The sequence below is a fragment of the Lepeophtheirus salmonis genome, chromosome 6 (assembly GCF_016086655.4).
Source record: "Lepeophtheirus salmonis chromosome 6, UVic_Lsal_1.4, whole genome shotgun sequence".
Classification (NCBI taxonomy): Eukaryota; Metazoa; Arthropoda; class Copepoda; order Siphonostomatoida; family Caligidae; genus Lepeophtheirus; species Lepeophtheirus salmonis.
The window spans coordinates 45,785,171-45,805,792 of NC_052136.2; the positions used below are offsets into that span (position 1 = coordinate 45,785,171).

The following is a 20,622-nucleotide window of genomic DNA, read 5'->3' on the forward strand; positions in this document are numbered from 1 at the left end:
ATTGTGCTAAGTGTGACGCTATTTTTGATATTTCAAAAACAAATATCAAAAATAGTTTAGTATTTTGATTTTACACTGTTTTTTAATGAAAAAGCTATGCAATGGCTTAAAAGGTGATATGAAGACTCTTCTCCATAAAGTGAACCAAAAATAATAATTATTATTATTCAAAAAAGTTAATTTTGTGCTTCCTTTATTAAATCTAGGACTTTTCAGCCATAGAATTAGTTAAACATGATGAAAGCTTTCTATGTATATTTGATTCAGTTTGCAGTTTTTAAACTACAATCATCACACAAAAGTAATGGACAATTATTCTATGCAGCTATTATTGTTAGATTTGTAAAATCTAAGGATTTTCTCGAGTGCAATTTTGTTTTGTAGTTTGTAACCTCAAGAGTGATTTTCAATGATCGATAGCTCTGATCATTATTCTTGATAATATAATTTGTAACCATAAAGTAACTACGTGTGAGTGTGATCATTAAAGGCATAAGTGTAAACTTCAAGATTTGTTGGAATAAGAGTACAATTGAGGGTTTAGAATGGAGTTATTCCCGTATATGACCTTGCTGGAATAGGATTATAATTTGGGTTTATTTCATTAATCTCATAGTTGCTTGTAACTAATGCAATGAAACGTTATCTCATTTCAGCACCTCATCTTCCCACCATTATTTTAATTGTCGGAGCTACCATGTTCCTTTTTTAGTTTCATTGTTTTACATGCTGGACGTGCTTAAAATAAACAACTCTGGTTATGATTTAAAGGAAATAATGCTCTTTCCTGATGCAAGGATAAGAATTTTTTGATTTGGATGTTTTTTTCATTAATTCAAAGAGCTGCATGCTGTGATAATCTATATTTATTATTTCTTTATAACATGCACATAATAATTTGAGGATGAAAGAGCCATCAAAACCTCTAGCTTAAATTCATAGTACATAGTTATACGATATATACATGTATTTGTGGAAGAATGAAATGATAAAAACCTAAACATTAAATCGAATTTATTCCTTAATGACCTTCCTTTAAATTGATTCACGTTTCGTTACCTTTTCCCACCTTTAACGTCTGTACTATAACATTTTTAAGTACATATTAGGCTTGGCAAAAAGTAATTTCGTATTTATCGCTTTATTTCCATGCTTTATAAGAAGTATTACAATCATCCAATTTAAGCCAATTATGCCCTATTCTGTTCGATAGCTTGTTGCCAATGAGAATCCAACTTCATAATGCTCTTTTCGTAGAAACCCTTGCCCTATTGGCAAAAAGCTTGGACATTCAATTTTCATATGCCTCTATTGTGGCCAAATTTGTACCCCCCCAAGCACATTGAACATAGACAGGAGCAGATATTAGTCACTTGGTACTAGGTCCGGACTGTAGGATGGATGCATAAAAACTTCCCATCCGAGCTGCTGGAGCTCCTGGCGCGTAATAAAAGATGTGTGTAACCAGGAGTTGTCTTGATGATGTCTTCTTGTCTCTTATTTAACAATACTGTCAAAAAAAAATAAAAAAATCGGTGGAACAACTGTTGTACAACATGAAACGAAAAAGTATCGACCTGTATACATTATAAATTTTGTAGGTTGCTTTTGACGTTTCTTTTCCTTTCAGTTAGTAAAAAATGGTGAATTTCTTCCTTTGAGATCTTCAAACTCAACGCACGATAATTCACTACTGATCTGACAAAGCGCAGTACTTTCCAAAAAGGGTATGTAGTATACACTCACACCTTCACAACACCTTATTGTATGATCCGATATGAATAATCATGAACAAGATATACTTAATTAAAAAAAAGTGGGAAACGCGAAATAACTTTTTTCACAACCTAATATAGAGAAATACATATACCCTTATATTTATATGTATTTTTATTTAGAAACAGAGAAAAAAATTAATTTTAAGTGAGCTGTTAAAAAAAGCTTTGGAAGTCATACATATTTGCCACAAAGATATCATGGAAAATTGTTATTACAACACAAAAACAATCATGAAAAAAAATTAAGAAAATAATCATTAATTATTTTTTTACTTCATTAACATATGCTTCCCATTGTTTTATTCAAATATCTGGAATAAGCTGAGATATTTAAGAATATTAGTTATAGTCGGAATCAATAGTGTAGCTTAGAACATTTAAATTTACTTAAGTCAAGTAAAAGTACTTTATTGAAATTTTAAGTACACGTATATGTCTTATTTTTATGCGATAATAATGTAATTTACAACGTATTTAAGTATTATGAAGAATATATTTACTCATCATTTGGTCTCGATCACATTTTATGAGTCATTTTATTTTTCTTAGAAGTAAATAAATGGAATAGCTATGGACTTCTTCAAAAAAAAAAAACACTTGTTGTCTGGAAATTGAGGCGACATATGTAATGGTATCTGGTACTTTTGCCTTAAACAATATTGCCTTAATGCATTTCGTATTAAAGTCATTTTGCCTTAATATATACCTAAATGAGATTTAGTTGTTGTGGTTATTTATTTTTGATATAAATTGATGTTCCCTTTGAATTTTCTAAACAAGGAATGTAATGTGTATTACTCTAAAAAGCATTAAATAGTTGTTTTTTGTTGGAATAACGTCCTAAAATTTTAATGTATATTATCGAAATCTCATTATAAAAGGAGTTTCAACGAGGGAAAAAATAGGTAATTTAATAATAAAAATATCCAAAAGATTTGAATGGAAGAAGTGTTAATCACTTTTGCGTTATGAATTATCATTAGACATGATGGATTAATGTTTCATAGTGGAAAGTACTAATGGACTGACCTAGGAGCTCTAGATACCTGGAAGAAAGAAGGCATTTTTCCTTTTTCCAAGGGAGTCATTTTTTTCTTTTATTATACATATATGTAGGAGTTCGACTTGTTTAGATGATATTAATTATTCATACCTTATATTCTTTTTTCCTTTTTATGTTCGTATAAAGGAATGATCATTTTTACTCAGTTAAGATATTTAAATCTTAACATTGGTGAACCCGACGTGATATTATTTCTCCTAAAAAATCTCATTCTGATGGTCAAGACCATGCAGACAATGTCCCTCAGATCGAACAAAAGTACGTAGCGGAAGAGGTCAGCAACTTAACTCTTGTCGTAGCAGAACTACGAATTTCATCAAAGATTGGTCTTCCTCAGATTATTTTAAATTATACATTTTAATCTTAACAATTATTTTTACAAAAAAATTTAAAATTTAATTAATAAATTGTTAAATATAAAACATATCACTTACGTTGTATATTGTTTAATATCTTTATTTCCAAAGGATTACCAACAAAAAATGTATATTAATTCAAATTATACATTAAGAACTGTACATTCTGTCAAAAAAAACAACAGGAATATTTAAATAAAACACAAATTTATCATATAATCATTGAAATTTATTTTGTTTCCTTCATAGTATTCTCCATTGGATGCAATACACATATACCAACGTTTTTTCCAGTCCTCCAATCATTTTTATAGGCACTTTTTTGCACGGCCTTTAGCTCCTTCCACGGATTTTGTTTATGGATTCAATAGACTCATTTTGGATTCCACGGAGTGGCAATTTAAGTTTGGGGACCAAAAAAAAGAGTTACACATAGCTAAATCACGTGAAGATGAGGGTTGAGTGATGGTATTTACTGCATGTTTGCCTTTGAATTCGCTCACAATCGTGGCTCTGTGTTATCGTAGTGTAAAATCCACGAGTTATTCTTTTATAATTCTGCCCTTTTTTGACGGATTTTCTCATAACAAACACACTCCTTATTGACACCCTTGGAACAATTTCATGATGCACCAGACTGCAAATATTGAAGAAAACGATGAGTATCATCTTGATTTAGTCGTGGTTTTTTTCAAATTTGGCTCGTTTTTCTCCCTCCATTCTGATTATTGTTGCTCGTTTGCATGGCATACGCGTAGATCCACGTCTCATCACCAGTTATGATGCGTTCCATGAACGTTGGGTTGGAATTCTCACGATCAAGAGTGTCCAATGATACTTGTCCACGGTACTGTTTTTGCAGAAAATTCAGTTTATATGCCCAAATTTTTTGTCAGAATGTTACTAACTGACTCGTGAGAGATGTTAAGCCAATTTAATAACTTCCTTAAGCTGGTATAACGCTTTTTCAACACCATTTCCTTCACTATGTCGATGTTCAGTTCGGTGGTAGAGGACGAAGTTTGTCCAAAACGCGGCATGTCTTTGACGATCTCACGGACCTCCTTGAACGCTTTATGCCACTCATATGCACGGGTTTTTGATAAAACTGATTCGCCAAAAGCTTTTTCTAACATTTTCAAACGTCAGCACATGAAATTTTGTTATCAGCACAAAATTTAAGTATGAACCCTGATCTTCATTTCGTTTTGATACACGATGTGTCTGAAGAAGATGCAGTTGGTTGTAATGAGGCAACCCACCGAGGGGGCCCTTAAAAGTCAGATCGTAGAAGATCACGAGGAAATGGGAGACCTAAGTGAATAAAACTGTAAAGCTCAGTACAGTTGGAACAACAAGGAATTGGAATAGAAAGATGAGAGAGATACCTTTCGTCTCTTCATGAATCATACTTTTTTACTTTTGAATAATTAATATAATATTTTCTTCAGTTTTCTATTTTTTTAGAAGTTAGAGAATTAATATTATATTTTGCTAATTGTATATGGAGAGACATAGAATTAAATGAAGTCGTTGTAGCTTAGTACAAGAAAAAAAAATATCCCACTACCCTTTATCTCATTTTCATATTCATAATTAAGGTAGATAATGGATAATAATCTAATAAAACATTCTTTGAGAACTTTATAATTAATTCCATAATTGATTAATTACGCAGGCGCTAATCAAATACCATTCCCCAAAAATCGGGTATAAGAATTTCATTTATGGTAAATTAAGAATTTACATAGAAAGTGGGACAAAAATTTGATTTAAACCCAAACTCCCTCAGAAACATATATTAGATTGTGAAGGCTGATAGCATTGTTAAACATGTTAGTGCAAAGTGTTGATTCGTATGCAAACGGTTCATAGCAAAAACTCAATTAAAAATTATGTCAGTTCTTCCTAAAGAACGATCAATCCTGGAATGAAACCATTTTCGGTTATAGGGTATTTTCTATGTCCAGTTTATATCAGACACGAATTTGGTAAGAAGGTAAACTTCATCAAGGGGTGGATATTTCTTTTTACATGTGGTATATCAGGGTCAATTCATCATGAACTTGTCAAAGATATGACTTCCAGAACATTCTAAATGCCTCTCAAACAAATGTTGAATCGACAAGGTACGCCAAGAATTATTATTAAGGATGTTGCATAGACATTTTCAAATACATCAGGATTCAGCTGACCTATATGTAGAGTTACTGAACTAATTCCGTCACAAGATGGAAGAATAAGATCTTTTTATGGTTTTAAGTAATAATCGGAAACTTAGACGACCCTTGAATCACCAAGGATTTTGTTTTTTAACTTACGTCTAATTACTCCAGGCAATGCCATCTACAACCACTCCTGCAAATATATGTAAATGTCAAACATTTATATTCAGCTTTCTTTTGTGTTTGCAGATAACAAATTGAAATAATTTTTATTTCAGAAAAGAAAGAACGACAAAACTTATTGTCAATGAAGAAAATAGTTACTATAAGAGCAGGAAACTGTGGACATTAGGCTGATGAAAATCACTCGTATATTCATACATACTAACATAATTTTCTGAATTATATTTATGTGTGAGAAGAAAACTAACACCGTTGTGAATCTTTTTTATAAGTGAAGATACTGTAGGTATAGTTAATATATTACTTATTCTAACGTGTGCACTGTACTCTCATATAATCAAAATTCCGGGAGGAATTGAGGAACGCGATGTGTCCATACTGGATAAGGAGTAGAATTGGTGTTTATTTCTTTCATTATGAATAAATTACAATTGTTTTTTATCCTTGGATTGACATGGTGTATTCCTATATGCTTCAACCTCGTTAAATGACATTTAGAATGGAAATGTTCTGGATTTTAGGCCTTTTGAGTGCTTTTTGATAAATATTTTTATACAAAATATTCATGATTTTTCCTCTCAAAAAGCCAAATAACAAATAAAACATAATATATAGTTTGTAGGTACTAGTTTCTTGATTTTGAATATGCCCTTCTACATTAGACAAAATGTCTTGTATGAATAAAAAACATTTACGCTATCTTTGAACGTCGTATATGTAAATAACTCATTTATGACCACAATGACAAAAATTATAGCTTGTAATGAAGTAGAATATAAAAAAATTGTTTGTAAAAGTTATCTAACTTTTTTTTATTTTTTCAGCTATCAATGTTTTTGATGGCATATAAAATTTTGCTTCTTAAGGTCACAAAAGCAAAAATTATAAAGGTTATTTTCACGTTTCTTGGGGTAAAAACAATTTGGAACACACTATTTCAATCCAAGAGAATATAACATTTTTGATTAGTGTTATTTATTATTCGGAAATTATGCCAGATTCTTGGACAACCCTTTTGTGTACTAGCTAAGTGCAGGGATAGATGCCACAAAATTTATTTCTTGGATTATTACTCAGGATCTTCGCTTTTTTTTGTTCCGATTGAAAAATAGGTAATATTTCGGTAAATTTTTGATACTTTTTGGACAAAAAAAAAAAAAAAAAATCGATTCAAGGCAATTAACACGTACTTACAGTGTGCAATAACAAAAATTTTGTTGAGAATTGCAGCTAGCTCATAAATTTTAAAATATTTTAAAAACGACCGTTTTTAGTGTTGCAAATTTTTTCAGATATATGACGAACAATTTTGTTTGAGATTGAAAGTCTGAAAATTTACAGAGGTAAATGAATATATTTTATGACAATTAATGTGCTGCAAGTATTTTTTTTTCTAAAAAAATAAAAATAATTCGAAAAATATCTTAAAAATTAAATTTCAAATATTAAATTTTTATTTGAAAAAAAAACTTCACAAATCCACAGCAACTACAAAAAAAATTAAATTTGTAAGAAAAAAAATTCAATAATTTAATTCTTTGTTAAAAATTTCAAAAATTCATCGTTACTCACAGCAAAGTAAATTTTTTGAAAAAAAAGTCAAAAATCCACAACTCTTCATATTCATAGAAAATTATTTTTTTTTGGAAATAAGATTTTAAAAAATTAAAGTAAACTTCAAAGATTAAATTTAAAAAACCCAAAAAGAAGTTTAAATATTATCATTTTTGAAAAAAAATTATAATATTAAATTTTATAGTAAAAACAAATATATTATAGCCCTTCTAGTCCACATCTAGGGACGCCCCTGATAATAATTAAAAAAGTGAAAGTTAGAATCATACCAAAAAAATATACAAATTTATTAAGTCTTTCTTCTTCTCTCTCTTCCATTGAAAGGTAAAACGATATATCTTTCAAAGAAGGAGAGGGGGGGGGAATATTGTAAAACAAATTCGATAAACAAATGCATACTTAAGAAAAACTTACATTCATGTCTACATTTCTGCAGAAATATAGGTATAAACTTAAATCCTCTTTTTTCCATTTCTCTCTATTTTTTTAATGTGTGAAATATATTTTTTAGTGATTTTGTTCTATTAAAAATAAATAGAATTAGAATATCATTAGTAATGTAAGAATATGTATAAATTTATTTTTGTGAACAAATTAACCCTGTACATCTTCTATCGCTAACTCAAGAGTATGAATCTAATAATCGCGTCGTTATCTTTATTGTATGTATATCTCGAAAACATTTCCTCTTTCAAATAGAGTAAAAAAAAAAAAAAGGTTCAAAATCAGGTTGTAGGAGTTAGATTGTATTTTTCAACACTTTTTATATTAGAAATGATTATTTGGAGGGTTTTTAATCAAAATAATCTTGTATGAATAAATCTTATTGAAAAATATAAAAAGAATGATACATTCCAAATCTATATAAATAATAGGTGTAGTAAAAAGAAGGTTTTCTTTAACTTAGTTAGAGCGATCTAATTTAGCTCAAATATGCACCGTATTTTTCAATGACTAGTTGCCTTTTTAAAAGTAATTCATGGAAATACTTGTCCCTATTGGCAAAAAATGGGACAGTCAATGTTTGCAAGCTTTTATTGAGGTGAAATTGTTGCCAGCGAAATCATTTGTCATTAACAGAAACAGGTAGAAATCACTTGGTGACAGGTCTGAACATTAATTTGGATATATAAGAACCCATCAACCAAGCCCCTGTAGCTTGCTCCGATTCACTATCGATGTGTGTGGCATGGCGTTGTCCTGATTGACCACAATTTATGTCATACTGGTGAAAGCTGGCTGCTTCATAGACAGTCCAATTGCTAACAGTACAGGTCTGATTAAGATTTTGACCGTAATGGACCATGATGTCTTTTCAATCCCTCCAAACACACAGCAAAGCCTTCCTATACCTCAATCCTGGCTTTGCCGCCACTGCGTTTCGACCAAGACTATTTTAGGTTGACGTCGTCGTGATCCACCCAATTTTCATCACCAGTCCCCATCTGCTGTAGGAATAGGTTGATTTCGTTGCAGTTCACAGGGGGAAATTCTGTCCATGAGGTTTTTGTGCCATATTTCGAAGTTCTTATTGTATAGAGCCTTTTTAAGCGGTTTCATTAACTCGTGATGACTGTTTGAATCGACAAATTCCATTATTCCATATTCATTTTATTTTTCAGAATGTGGTGTTCTTATTGTAATGGGGCGTAATTGGCTGTTACAGTGTCAGGACAATTTTCAGCCACCTGGCTTGCGTTTTTGCCTTGTTTGAAGGAAAACTGTGAAATATCGTGTTAATTTCTAATTAGCTGCTACCCCCTCCCCCCATAACATCGGTCACTGTGGTAAAAAAAAAAATTGTGATGAAAAGATTGAAAAATCAATTGAGAATAACTACAGAATAAAAAAAAAACTAGTTCGCTAAGCAATAGAAAATGGAGAAACAGAAAAAAAATATATATATTGAGTCTGTAATATAACAATTTGCTAGGACACACCTTCGATTAACCATATAGTTAACGAATTTTTAATAAGTTTAATAAATATATATACATTAAATTTTATTATTAATATTTAATAAAGTTATTATCAAAAATTACATATATGAAATAATTTTTTTTAGATCCTCCGCTCACATACTATGATGGTATTTAACTTGCGTGTATCTTTTAACCCCCTCGAAAAATTAACATCTAAAACTGCACAAACCCAACTATGGATAAATTTTTCATTTTATACTACCAGAAATTGATCGAAGATTATTCAAGAGATAATTTTTGTTCAATCAATCAATGTTTAGAAGAAGTATAAGATAAATATAAAAAATAACTGACAAATATGTACAGTGTATAGTTTTAACACATCAACTTAATCAGTAAACTGAAGGTGTTATAGATAATGTTGCCCAGAATTGTATATTCTAAGTACTTTCGGTATGTAAGAAAACAACAATTGAAAAATATCAATTGCAATTATGTTTGGGAGAAGAGCAGTGTAGCTGTTCTAGCATTTAATTAGATTATTTGCTAGCAGCTATGAGAGAAAATAAATAAATACAAATTCCACTCCTTAACTAACAATAAAATTGTGAGAAAATCATTTCGATGATGTCGATTCTTAATCCTACTCTAAGTCCAACAATTATTTACTTGGGGGTAGAGTTTTAAACGAAAGAGTGACAACAATACAAATTAAGACGTTGTCTAAATTTATTCAATATCAAAAAAGTTATAAGTAAAAAAAAAAAAAAAAAAAAAATTATGAAGTTGCAGCATTCTTTTTTTTTTTGGTGCACAAATATTAATATTTTATAGAATATGGAGTATGTCAAAGGTCATTTTTTTAAAGACATTATTCTCCATAACTTTTTGGGCTTTACAAGTACGAAAAAAATCTGTGTACGTTTATATTCCTATTTACAATGCAAATCAATGCTTTTTTACTGTTGTTTTTTTTGCAAAATTATTGCAACAGTTTTGTCATTTTCTTTGCAAATTTTGATTTGAAATTTGTATTACAAGAGTAATAGATTGAATTCTCATCTAGACACATTTTTTTATGCATACACGTTGTTATGTTATTTTGCGTTAATAACACTTTTTTTATATGCATAATAACATTTTGCATATAATTATATATATATTAATGCATAATAGAATACCCTAATACTCCCCCACAACGAAGTGGTCTAAGCATTAAGAAAATTGCAATGTGAATTCCCGCTCCCTTCTAAGCCCGAGTAACGCAGGGTAATCATGCACTAGTTCAATATAAAACAAAAGTGTATGTAACTCATTTAGAGGACAATGAAATAGTTTTCTCAGCATGCACCATTATTTTAAACAACTGGATTAAACAATAAGCTTCAAACTGTCACAATTCCTTGCGGAGAATATATATTTTTTAGATTTATATTGTCCTATTCGAAGGATACCTAGTAAATGATTATTTAAAATTTAAGACAGTAATCAACGACTGATAGTAAAGACGAAAGGAAACTGATTAAGGTCCCGTATTATAAAGACCGGTACAAATCTAGGTAGTGCTTAGATTAGTATACATTAAATATTCAAGAAGGAACCTAATATTGATAATAAAATGATTTATCAAACCTTAAAATTTTAATCCTAATAGGGGTTTTTATGCTCCCTCTCCTCTTTTTTATGGCCCACATTTCATTAACCCCCCCCCCCTCACACACACAAATAAAAATCAACAACTAAAGAATGTATTGGATACTATTCATAAAAACATTACATCCTTGACGCACCGTGTATATTATATAATATGTAGAATAGAGAGCGTAGTAATTGTCTTAAATGTTATATATATTTATACGTTTTTATTGCAGATGTTTCCTTTCTTAAGTAATTAAAAAAATCGCAAAATAAAGATAGAAGAACATGCGCAAATTATACTAAAAAATAAATTGAACAAAAAACTAATTGAGGTTAACAAAAAAAAAAATGAGAGAAAGTTTTATTAATTTGGTTCATGAAATGAAACTATTTATTTATAGTATTTACTGTAAATGAAAATGTCCGAATATCAGTTCCTTATAGGGAAAAAAAGGTATAAAATATTCAATACAATATTCTAATTATATTCATTACTAATTATTTTTATTCCTCATTAATTCAATATATTAGATAGGGAGAAAAAAAGGAAAAAAAAAAAAGACAAGAAAGGTTGTGTTGAATCATTTTTCACCATTGTTGCGTTAACTTCAATTTTACTAGGTTTAAATAAGCAACCTAAGTAGATAATCAATTCCCAATTTAAGGGTGAACACAACCCCGCATATACTTCTAATCCTTCAACCATAATATCAAATTTAGTTATATTTTTAAATTAACTAATTTAATAACTTCTACATTTGCGTTTATACAAGTAACAAGACTTTATAATTATTATTTAGTTTACCTATATATATATTTTGCCAGAGGTGGGGGGGGGGAGTAGCTAGATTTTAAATCTTCCTAGGTTCTTAAAGTTTCTCATTACTTTGTCCAGAAAGTTGCAGATATAAGGTTGATTATATCTTCCATTAGTTAACTAGAAATAAAATCGACCTTACATAACCTAAGCTGATTTTTCAAAATCTCTAAAATCGATTTATATTACATGAACGTGTTGATTTGATAGGGAAACTACAAAAATAATAAGGTCTTGTTACTTGTTTCAAACCACGCGTAGAAGTTGTCTGTTTAGGTTTTATTTTAAATTATAATAACGATTTACAACAAAGTTACACTCCTGTTAGCTTGAGTATATTCAGGGTTAATATTAAATCTTTTTCTTTTCTCGCAAGATGTCACTATTCATAATACCAAAAATCACGTCACTTTGTCATTTTCCCTCATAAAGTATGCATATTTTTTTTTCGCTTTGCCGAATTCACCTTGTTAATTCAGTTAACAGGGATAATTCATAGAAGTTGCACAGTGAGTTAGTTATTGAGTAATATTTAAGTCTACTCGACACCCTTAGGATACAAAAAGTTGTATTGTAGCCAAATTACTTGATTTTTGTTACGCGAAATGGTGTCGTCTCCTTACACCATTTTGCTTTTGTTTTAGAACCAATTCTTTATTTAAATGAGTGTTAACTTTCTGTATCTATTTGTATTTCAGAAGTATACATAAAAAAACAAGTATATTGATCAAAGTTTATTGTACGACACTAAAGATAAAATGAATATATTTTTTTGAAATAGGAAAATAATTAAAAGATATTTCATTGTTTTTGAAACACATATGTCATGTACACTAAACTTTATTTTCATCTGACATCAGATCCACTTTATTATTTGATTATGAAATAATCTCAAATAAGTAATAAACTAAGTTTTTTAAGCATTGATTGACAGTAATTTTATGTATAAAATGGTTAGAATCGATTTAATAATAATGAACTTTTATCCTTACTCTTTTAAGTTACTTACTCAACTAAAAAATTTAGCTTACAAATCTAAGCAATTGTAGAGATACGTCAGTTTTTTTCAAGTTTAAATATGGCGAAAGAAACTTACTATATAGTTACACTGGTAAGAAAATGTTTGGAAAAAAGGGAACTTTACTTATTTTTCTAACTACCTTGACTTTATCCACCAGTAACACAGTAGTTAATGTTCAATGTGGGTATAAACATTCATTGTTAAATAATCAAAGTATTTTTATTTTAACTCCATCAAAAAATACTCACATTGCCAGTATAACTGATAACAGCATTCTTGCTGTTAGTTTTTCCAGATAGACAGGTGTGAAATCATTCCAAACATTATTCAAAATGTTCCACAACTCATTTTTACTCACTAAACTCTTTTCCCGAACTTTTTCTGTCTAGGTGTTCCCATAATACCTCTATTGGGTTCAAAAGAGGAGATAGAGCTCTCTCCAGAAGGATTGGATTAAGTCTTCAGGATAAAATGATATCCATTCTGAAAGAATTATCAACCAATCTCTCGTACTTGCCAGAGAGAGACACTACATATGAAATCAAGCCTTGTCAAAGCATCTGGATTTTTATAGACAAATAATAAAAAAAAATATTATATGGATATATATTTTGTATAGTAATTTTCGTAGGATTATAGTAAGAAATATTGTTAAAGTTAGAAAAATGGATGAATATGACGAAAAAGTTTTTCTTTTCCAAACTTTTTCTGGCAAATGTATATTTAGCAAAAATGTTTAATATTTCTTAAAGTTGAGCTATGCAAACTATGGGACTGGATTAAAAAAATCCAATTTGGACGAGAGTTCAGTTTAAAATAACTATAAGTTTAATATAAGAACCTATATATTTATTATGTAGTTTAGTTTTATACTCCAATCTTATTCCTCTAATTGCCATAGGTGAAAAATGTGTTTCGTTTATTGAATGATTTGCGATTCCACTTACAAAATGTTGAAGAATATGAGATTCCAACTATATGAGTGTTAACTAATCTTTAATTATCTGTTAAACTATGTATCTTGTTTGTTTGGTTTTTTCTATGTAGTTATACTTATGGTTCTAGCGTACTATCTGAGTTATCTATGCATACACAAATGTTTAACATAGCATCAGGAACCCACACCACCCAACGATATTAGCCATACTACATTCAATAAACATTATTATTTTTAGAAATAAGTGAACAGTGACTTAACCTCTAAAACAAAAGTCTATCAAACTGTGAACGGCCTCTACGTGGTTCATGATGTTGTTATTTTATTGTCAAAATAAGAAATACATCTTTAAAAAGAAATAAATACCATAATTTTTATTAAACAAATTAGTCATCAAAATTTTATGTATTTTGTAAAAAAAGTTCCTCAATTAATTTTTTTTCCTTTTATAAAAACGGTTCCTCAATTTTTTTATTATGAAAGTCTTTCAAAAAATACTAATTTCAAAAGAAAATGGTCATTTATATATTTTCCTCAGGTGGTATTGTGGCGGTCCTTAATTATTTTGCCTAGTCCAATCTTAGAACTGGCCCTATCAGATCTTAGGACGGATGCTCAAGGCTGTCTGATAAAAAAAGGCAAAACAAAGTTTAGTGACGTCATCAAAGACAAAAATTATTCAGTTTTAGGACTAGTCAGGAGGACTAAACTGGACAGAACTGCAGTCTTCAGTCCTAAATAAGGACGAACACAACACTAGTTTGAAGGTATAAACGATGTACAAACTTGAGAATTATTACTTTACAAACCATCCAAGATAAATACTAACCAGCTATAATGGTAATAGGAAAAAGTATGTAATGACTTGAAATTTTAAAACGAACACTTTATTTAAATAGTTCTATGCTATTGAATCGAAAAATCAAAAGAACTATCGTAGAATCAAAAGACATATCGTAGACTCAATTGTCTACATAGTTAACTCTGAGTTGTTTTTAGTCTTTCAAAAAACTGATTTTTAATATTCCATGCTCTGCACCATAGGAAAAACAAATAAATTTGCATTATTTATGTGACAAATTAGTTCAACTTGCTAAATAGTATGTTACATGTCCATTAGCTTGAAAAAAATTACTCATGTTTTAAATTTAAATTCAAATATGCTAAATACATTGATTGAATAATCTAATGTACAAAATATATTATGTATTTATTCCTTGTAAAAGATTGCGTGTTCTAAGTGGGAACTGAATAAAGGAAAAAAAAAATATGAAACGTTTCTAGGAATATAACAATTAAGATATAAAAGGGAAGAAAAATAGCATACTACAATTTTGTAACCTTTTATTATTATAACATAAAATTAACTTGTCAAAAAAGGCAGTGGAGGGGAGACCAAATCAGTTCAAACAAGAAATGGCGTACACAAATAGAATGACAAATCATATTTTTTGGAGCAAAGACTCCATATTATTAAATTCATTTTTAATATGTATGTATGTATTTTTGTATATTCAAGTATTAATATAAATAAATGAAAATTACGACACTTTCTCCAACTATTAATATCAATTTAATCAAAAAATGCGGTTCCATTTCGGAATAATTATATTTTATATGTTCTCCCTATATATGGAATGGGATTTACGTTTATTTTTTTCCTCTCTCGTCTGCTTCGAGCTGATCTAATAAACGTCATAACCACTAACCAGCTCTTCTCCCAAACATTATTAGGATTATCACTTTCATACTCAGTTTCTTTTATTTCTACATATCGGCTGGATATGTTTTATACATCACTATTAATAATTCAAAGGATTTTTGGCTTTGCAGGGCTTAGAATATGCTATATCTCATATATGAAATTAATTAACTGTATAAGAAAGTATTAAGCGTCCAATGATTTGATAAATCCTATTTTCACTATAATATATCTTTACACTTGAGTTATGAATGACCTTGTGCATTCCTAACAAAAAATATATAAATTCCTTCACTTGTAAGACTTTGATTAACCTGAAAATTAAAATATATTAATAGCTGGAGAAAGGGTCATAATTTTCATACTGCCAATTTATTATGGTTCTTTTTTTTTTTTTTTTACTATTAAGAAATAAATTTGAATTGATACCAATAAAATTTTTTATGTGATTAGTAGTGGTGTCACAATACCAATATCACCGATTCTGATACCAAAATGAGTATTGATATTTCGATACTTTTCAATGCTTGACTACACATATATAACCAAATTGTACCTAAAAGGCAAATCAAATTTTGATTTGGAAAAGGGAACACGAAAAATTTTATTTAAAAAAAAATATGAAAGATATTTTTGTATATAAATAGTTGCAGAGGTTCTACACATTGCACGGCTGAATAGAGGGGAATAAAAACAAAGAAAGAAGGTAGAAGAAAATATATAGCAAAATGAATGTAGAAAGAGACATAAAAACAAAGAAGGGATATGAGCTTTTATTTTCCTCAAAAACAACCCTTAATTACTTCCGACAGAGATGTAGTTTGTTATGGGTATAAACACATTATTATCATCTATTTAATGAAGGAATGGGATATTTGATTTCTTTTTCACGTAATTCCAAAAGCACAAAATAATTACAAAGGGTTTAAAATCTCTCCAAGAAGCCAATAGGTCCAAAGAATAGACGAAGAAGGAAACCCAATTATTAATGAAAAAGTTATGACAATTCATTGTCTGCATGAGGATATTAATGTTGAAGATACTTACAATGTGGTGAAGGAGTTCGAAAAGGTTGTGGGTCCTGTTAAAGTGGACTATTAAGGACTAAGATTGAAATAAAGGCCTTATGAATGAAAATTTTTAGTGTTAAGGCTACACTTAAATATGATATTTCTAGTTTTCCTTCATATTAGGGCGTTCAAGACAAGAATTAACCTTTTTAGTACAAAACAAGCTAAAAAATGTCTTAATAAATTTGTAAAATAGAGCAGCTATGTGGAAACTATAAATATGAGAAGAAATAAATAAGATAACATCAGAGAAGAAGAAATAATAAGTGAAGCCTAAGAATCAGATGTGGTGACAAAATTGCAGAATTTAAAGAAAATGTATTTTATGTTGTATCTAATGGGCCTCTTATATTCGATAAAATAGATCAACCCTAGTTTGTACACAAATATAACTCAAAAATTACAACTAATAATAAAATACAAGAGATTTTTAAGAAAAAAGATAACTCAATGAATGTGAATAAAACGCAAAAAGAGATTTCATTATTGGAAGAAGATCCTCAATCAAAGATGGAAAAATAAATGGTCCTCGAAAAACAAAACAAAAAAACACACGCACATTTGGAATATATGTAACAAGTTCAATAACAAAATACCATTTTGTGTTATACCCGAAAAGAAAAAACAGGCCGAATAAAGTAAGAAATCTGAATATTGGTGATAATTGGATATGCACAAATTAAAATAATTATAGTTTATTGAAATGTTAATTTCATTGCTGGAGAAGGAGAATGGGGACAAATACTAAAATAGGTCTTTTCACTTGAGGATGTTCATGTGTTTGCTCTTGTAGATACAAGGATTATCCAGAGAATAAATGTATTTCCTATGACCTGGTGAGAGAGATATATATATATATTTATAAAATGCAATTTACTCTTATACAACACAGACGGATAATCAGCCTTCTAAATGTATTAATAGTATTAAAAATGGTGTGTATTTTGAGCAGAAAAAGAAAAGCAAAAATGAAACCGAAAATCAAGATGGTACCCTTACTATTTGAAGAATCTTTTAGAAGAGAGCAGCTCAGCTGTCCAGACGTTTCATTTGATCACATACAATCATCTGTGATAGGGGGGAGGGGGAGAAGGAAATAAAGAAAGACATCTGTAAGAATTACTCTGATCTCGATGCCAAATTCTACTCAGAGTCCAAGAAAGACTTATAATTATAACTCGTAACAGATCCTCAAGGCTACTCTCCATCTTTTATGAACATGCATGAATAATCAGTTTTAAATATAACTGAGTAAGAAAATAAATTATTACTCAGAAGCTAAATAATAAGAAAATCGCTGAGGAAAAGAAAATTCATTCTTAAAATTACCAATTCCAAAAAACTGGGCAAGCTAAAAAATTAACAATACATATTTATATCATTAAGCATTATATTGTTAATCAGAATATGTATTCACTGCAGACTAGTGTGAACGAACAACTCAGGTAATATCATAGTATGTGACGGTAAAAGAAAGAATACCATTGTAATTTTTCTTCTAAGAAATTTCCCAAAAAATATTAAAAGTACTACCTGAAAGAACTTCAACCATTTTAATGACCGACTTCAACGCTGTAAAAGACTTCCCTAAGGACACTGAAAATTATAAAAAAAGAAAATAGTCTAGGCAAAAAATAAAAGAAGCTATTTAAAATCTAGTGTTCTGGGGATGTTGGTGAACACGTAAAGACTACACCAAAGCACATTTTTGAGGTAAAAATTGTTGTTACGATTAGGAAATTGGCTACACTGGATAGGTACTTAATCTTCATTTATTTGTGGTGTAGAATAATCTAGTATTTTGATCGCACTACGGCAATCAATTGAAAAGCCAAAAATGAAAGTTATGAAAACAAAACTTTAGTCATCTCCTAGAAGGTGTAGAATTTTCTCATAAAGACTGGGGAGGTCTTTATTTTTATATATAAGTCCCGGGAAGATCCTAAGAAGATAAATTGTTATTTTTGCCAAAAAATAATTCTAGACTTGGTTTCATTAATTCTACCAATTTACAAAAATTACCCCAATCTTTAGGATGGTAGATGAAGAAGTCTGGAAAAACTTTCATGTCAGATTGAGTACCTCGGAATGGTTCATTGTAACATCCTCATGGTATAAGGAAACGTGGAAAATATTGTGTCTTGACGAGGTTGAGGAGACACAAACTATTTATACAAAGGAATCCAGGAGGACCGGGAGAATTGAGAGGAAAGACGTGGAGGAATAACACAAGGTTTGTTTAATAGGAATAATTATATTCCTATAAATACAAAACACTACCCTGATGCATCTTTATAATACATGGGTACTTATACTTATAAAGAGGTAAAGACCGTACTTTACAGAGAGATATATATAAGAAAATACTATAAATAAGAGAATCAGAGGGAAGGAGCCATGAATACATTACAGAAAATTAAACGGCTTATCTCGAAAGTGCAAGGTATAATGTACGCTGTGAAGCCCAAGAACCAGGAACTCCCCTCTTGGCTAAGTGATTACGTCTCTGAAGCGATATTAATTTTCAGCTCCCTCTCCATCGAAGGGAAATTTTAGTGAGAAAGAGACACTAATTACAGGTTTTCTTTTTAATATTTACAGAAATAAATGGCATGGAGTCCAGTTAAACGGTTCAATCATAGCGGAATGGATTGAGAAATCAATGCGTGCACTCGCTCTACATTAATCTTGTCTAGACTCACAATGTTGACAATTCTTTTTTTTATTATTCAGTGTTCTTCTTTTATATATATAATAATTAAATGATTTGCATTATGTAAGGGGGAGGAAGGAATGGGGAGGAGAAGAGAAAAAGTGAAAATAAATCTTATCAATTGTATAATTATTCATTAAGGCAAGGAGTACTTTATTACTAAGGTGATAATTACATTTTACACGCCCCCTCCCAAAAAACAAAAACAAACTGAAGAAGTTGTTACAGTTTTTTTTTCCCCGACTATAACTTGCATTATGTATTTACGCTTAACTCTATTAGGCTCCAATTATAGGCAAAATTTATAAAGAATACTATCACAAGGGGTATCTACCACCATTTGTGGCAAAGGGAATAAATACTTTGATATCAAAGGGAAATAAAGATCCTCAGGGAGGAAAATAGCTAAAATCTATTGCTCTACAAAGCAGCTGTTATAAAATCATGACTGAGGTACTCACAGAAACGTCAAAAACCATAATTCATAGTATTATATTTTCAGATCAAAAAGGCTTTCTTCCAGGTAGTTCAATGGGGATATCAGTGTTGGCCCTATCCAATTTGCCGCCCTAAGCAAGAATTTAGATGGCTCACCTTGCATTGCAAAAAAAGAAATCAAACAAATAGCTATGTTTTAGGAAATGTATTATTCAGGGATTTCGAAACATAAATTGTGTGCGCATAAAACTTGAAAAAGGATTAAATGTTGTTTAAAAAATAATTAAACAACAGACAGGACAATATAATAACACACAAAAGAACAATCATCATATAATGTATAAAAAAGGTGAAATTTTAAACATATGTGATTTTATTAGCACCTCCGATGGTGGTGACAACATAAGAAATGCACTGGAAAAAATACTCCACGACATCCATAGTCTCACATCACATACTACAACTCTACTCTTTGGGTCTTTTTGGCAGCAAAGTCATCAATAATGGTTCATATAGCAGCTGATATAAGATCACATTGTTGATGCTGATAATGGCAAGCTCACTTAGACGGTCCTAATGCATTGTTGATCTCAAGTATGTTTTTATTAACTTGAGATTTGATAAGCTTCTCTCAGCAAAAGCTACAATAATGCAAGAATGGCTAAGATTTGTAAATCAACCCATATATTTGGGTAAATTTCTGTGAGCTTGTTTGCATGCTGTAAGGTCAAGATTTCCATGCTCGTCATGTTGTTTGATGACAATGGTGAGAAAAAATCCTTGATTAGTCCGATGCCATCAATTTCCGGTTGACTGTCATGAGTCAAAGCAGCATTAAAGTTTGACACTTCTGTAGCAAGTCCTCTCTCCTAAATTGCTGCATTTGTGGAGCACATCATAAGTTTTATTCATCTCTCCAAGAATGAAAACCCTCGTCAAATGAAGAGATTGCAGTATCCACTCTCATATTAAAAAAATGCAGTTTCCATTTTTTGACGTACAGCTTGTCAAGGCCTCCTGTAAGCAGGACCGGGCACGAGCAAACATGAATTCAAATACGCGTGCAACATGGGTCCATTGAAAAAAAAAATGCAACGTAATTGGTAAGATAATAAGTAATAACTAATAACTATTAGTTACTTTGTGGACCCCATTTTTATTGTGTTTTGTAATTCCATTCATGTCCACTAAGTGTTGTGCTTTAGGGTGTAGAACGTGCTATGACAACGAGCCACAACAGTCTG

The 20,622-nt window shown here is 30.1% G+C and overlaps 1 protein-coding gene across 1 annotated transcript; it reads right to left on the reverse strand.

The window, feature by feature from the left end:
- Positions 1 to 3,888: 3,888 nt before the first annotated feature.
- Positions 3,889 to 4,333, reverse strand: LOC121120061 (protein GVQW3-like). The gene is made up of 2 exons (XM_040714907.1): positions 4,106 to 4,333; positions 3,889 to 4,047 (listed from the first exon to the last, which is right to left on the reverse strand). Exons 1-2 carry the CDS (start codon positions 4,331 to 4,333, stop codon positions 3,889 to 3,891), a joined length of 387 nt encoding a protein of 128 aa, XP_040570841.1.
- Positions 4,334 to 20,622: the final 16,289 nt, after the last annotated feature.